The sequence below is a fragment of the Myotis lucifugus genome, unplaced genomic scaffold (assembly GCF_000147115.1).
Source record: "Myotis lucifugus unplaced genomic scaffold, Myoluc2.0 scaffold_119, whole genome shotgun sequence".
NCBI lineage: Eukaryota > Metazoa > Chordata > Mammalia > Chiroptera > Vespertilionidae > Myotis > Myotis lucifugus.
In genome coordinates, this window is record NW_005871167.1 from 3,762,858 (window position 1) to 3,765,623 (window position 2,766).

Below are 2,766 nucleotides of genomic sequence, written 5' to 3' on the forward strand. Positions count from 1 at the left end.
TCGTTCAATCCAATTGTATTGATAAACAAACTCACAAAAGATACACACATTTTTTTGTCGGGAATTGCGAAACTCACTAGTCTAAGCTTAAGATTCTGTACAACATTTCAGATTCCCATTTCTTATAAACTTTTGGAGACCCCCAGAAAAGAATCTCTCTATGTGAATTTGGAATGGAACTGACCATCTGGGGCGGGCGGGGGGGAGGGCTGATGTCTCTCCTCAGAACTCTGCTCTGGCTTGGCTGGGGCTTCCCACACCTCCCAGGGACCTCTCCAGGTTTTCCTGGGTCTGGGGTTGGCATAGAGTGGAGCCTAGTGGGGTCTCAGATCCTGAATCTTTGTTGAAACTGTGCTTCCCGAGGCCCTCCCCTCGACCCCACCCCCTCAATCGCTGTGATTTAGGGCCGCTCAGAAACCAGCCCCCTCCCTTCACATTCTCTGTGCCACAGGTCTCCAACCAGGGCCAGTCCCTCAACACCCTTGGCTCTGCCTTCCTCAACATCATGTGGCCCCACGAGATTGCCAACGGGAAGTGGCTGCTGTACCCCATGCGGGTGGAGCTGGAGGGCGGGCAGGGCCCTGGGCAGAAGGGACTCTGTTCCCCCAGGCCCAACATCCTCCACCTGGTGAGGCAGGGTGGGCGGGGCTGTGAGGCAGGGTCAGGGGGGTCAGACTTCGGGAAGTGTGTCATGGGGGTGGGCATGTGTGTGTGTGTGTGGGGGGGGGGGGACCAGGAGGAAGGCAGTGGGGAGGAGATGCCATCTCAGGATTGCCGTATTTGGAGGGACACTCACTGGGCCCCTTTCCCCACATCCAGGATGTGGACAGCAGGGACAGGAGGCGACGAGAGCTGGAGCAGCCGGAGCAGCCGGAGCAGCAGGTGCCTCCTGAGCAGCAGGAGCCTAGCACATCCTGGTGGCCAGTGTCCTCTGCTGAGAAGAAGAAAAACATCACCCTGGTGAGGGCAGAATGGGGGTGTGGGGGTGTGACAGAGGATGCTGGGGGCATGGCGCTTCATTCAGTGAGGTGGGTGTCCAGGGAGGCTGGCCTGCTGAGGGCTGATGGACAGTCCCGACACCTGCCAAGTGCTTACTCAAGATCAGGGCAGTTGGCTGTGCATTCGGTCTCCTCACATTTATACCAAAGATAACACTTTAGTTTTTAAAAAATATTTTTATTGATTTCAGAGAAGAAGGGAGAGGGAGAGATAGATACATCAATGATGAGAGAGAATCATTGATTGGCTGCCTCCTGCACGCCCCCATTGGGGATCGAACCCCCCAACCCTGGCATGTGCCCTGACTGGAATCAAACAGTAACCTCCAGGTTCACAGGTCGATGCTCAACCACTGAGCCACGCCAGCTGGGCCCAAAGATAGCATTTCATAGGGATGGGATGGTTTTAGCTACCTTTGAAATTTGTTTGTTGTTCTTTTGAATTTTTTTAGGACAAAAAAGTCAATTTGTGTAAGAAAACCTGTTTGACTTTTACAATGTCCAAAGCATTTTAAGTTTTAAGAGGTTCTAATAATTAAAACGATAGTGTATTATGTGTGGTTCATTAAGTCTATCCCCTTTGAGCAGTTTTGCCCCCCTTTTCCTGCTTGCTTTACAAAGTTTTGTCCTTTAAGTGGATTTATGGAGCAAATTGGCATATTCTCTATGCTCACCCCTTGAGAATGGTGCTGCAGTGAGAGTGTGGGGGGAGCACGATTAAGGGGGTATTTGGCCAGTTGTCAGGAGGTGACGCTAGGCGTGGAGGCAAGGAGTGGAAGACTGTTCGCAGGGGAATGTGAGCAGTTGGGCCAGCTCTGGCTTCATCGGTCTGGGAGGGAGCTCCACTGACACCCGGTGCCTCCTGCCCTCCGCTCCCCCGCTCCCCTGAGAGCAGGCCTGAGGCGAAGGAAGGTGCCTGGGGATAAGGCGACTGCTGTTTCCCTGGTGTATGGGTGGTCTGACCTTCTCCATGAGGCTAATTTCCTCTGAAAGAACTCCTTTTTTATTCAGAACTTTGAAATTAATTCTTTAACTTAAAATTAAGGCCGTGTTTTTAGACACATTGACCGAGGGTTCTTGATTTACTCAAAAGTAGCCAAATAAAAGACGATTGACAGAATTCAAACACCCTCAAGCCATTCTTCTGTCTCTGAAGTGTGTTGAATATGTTTTTAGGCAAGTAGACCATTAGGTGAAGTTAGGCCAAATGGATATGGGTCAGGCCTGGAAGGAGCAGGGCCTGAGTCCCCCCAGCCTCCTCTCCTGTCAGCAGTTGGGCTTAGTGTAGGAGTGTGGTTTTGCCCAATATGGACCTGGGTTCAAATATGAGCTTCACCACTTATCAGTTTTGCTAGTTCTGGGACCTAAGGTAGGTCACCTGGATGCTTTGAGCCTCAATTTTCTAATTTGAAAAATGGGGATGATGATAATATGCATCTTGCAGGATAGTTGTAAAGCTTAAATGAGATAAGTACCTGGCAGGTAGTAGGTGCTCAATTAATGGGACCAACATTAGGTCACATCCACATCAATTGGGGAAGCTAATCTGCCTGCTGCTGTCAAGGAAGAGCCCTCCGCCCTGCTCCCCATGCATTTCAAAGCCAAATAGCCCAGATTTGGTTAGGGTTAGTCTGGAAGACTTCCTGGAGGAGGGAAGTTTGAGCCCTGGTCATGAAATAGATATGGTGAGGAGCATGAGAAGGGTCCAGATGTGATGCTCATGAGGGATGATGAGCTCCGGCAGACTCTGTCTGTGTGACTGCATTTG

The 2,766-nt window shown here is 50.8% G+C and overlaps 1 protein-coding gene across 1 annotated transcript in view; it reads left to right on the forward strand.

Annotated features, from left to right (window-relative positions):
* Positions 1-2,766, forward strand: part of ITGA7 (integrin subunit alpha 7) — a 20,757-nt gene that overhangs the window by 13,756 nt on the left and 4,235 nt on the right. Inside the window, exons 20-23 of the mRNA XM_014459996.2 lie at positions 452-628; positions 820-985; positions 1,584-1,632; positions 2,135-2,157. Of these exons, the coding sequence (XP_014315482.1) occupies positions 452-628; positions 820-985; positions 1,584-1,632; positions 2,135-2,157 (415 nt within the window). The remainder of the gene's footprint in view (positions 1-451; positions 629-819; positions 986-1,583; positions 1,633-2,134; positions 2,158-2,766) is intronic.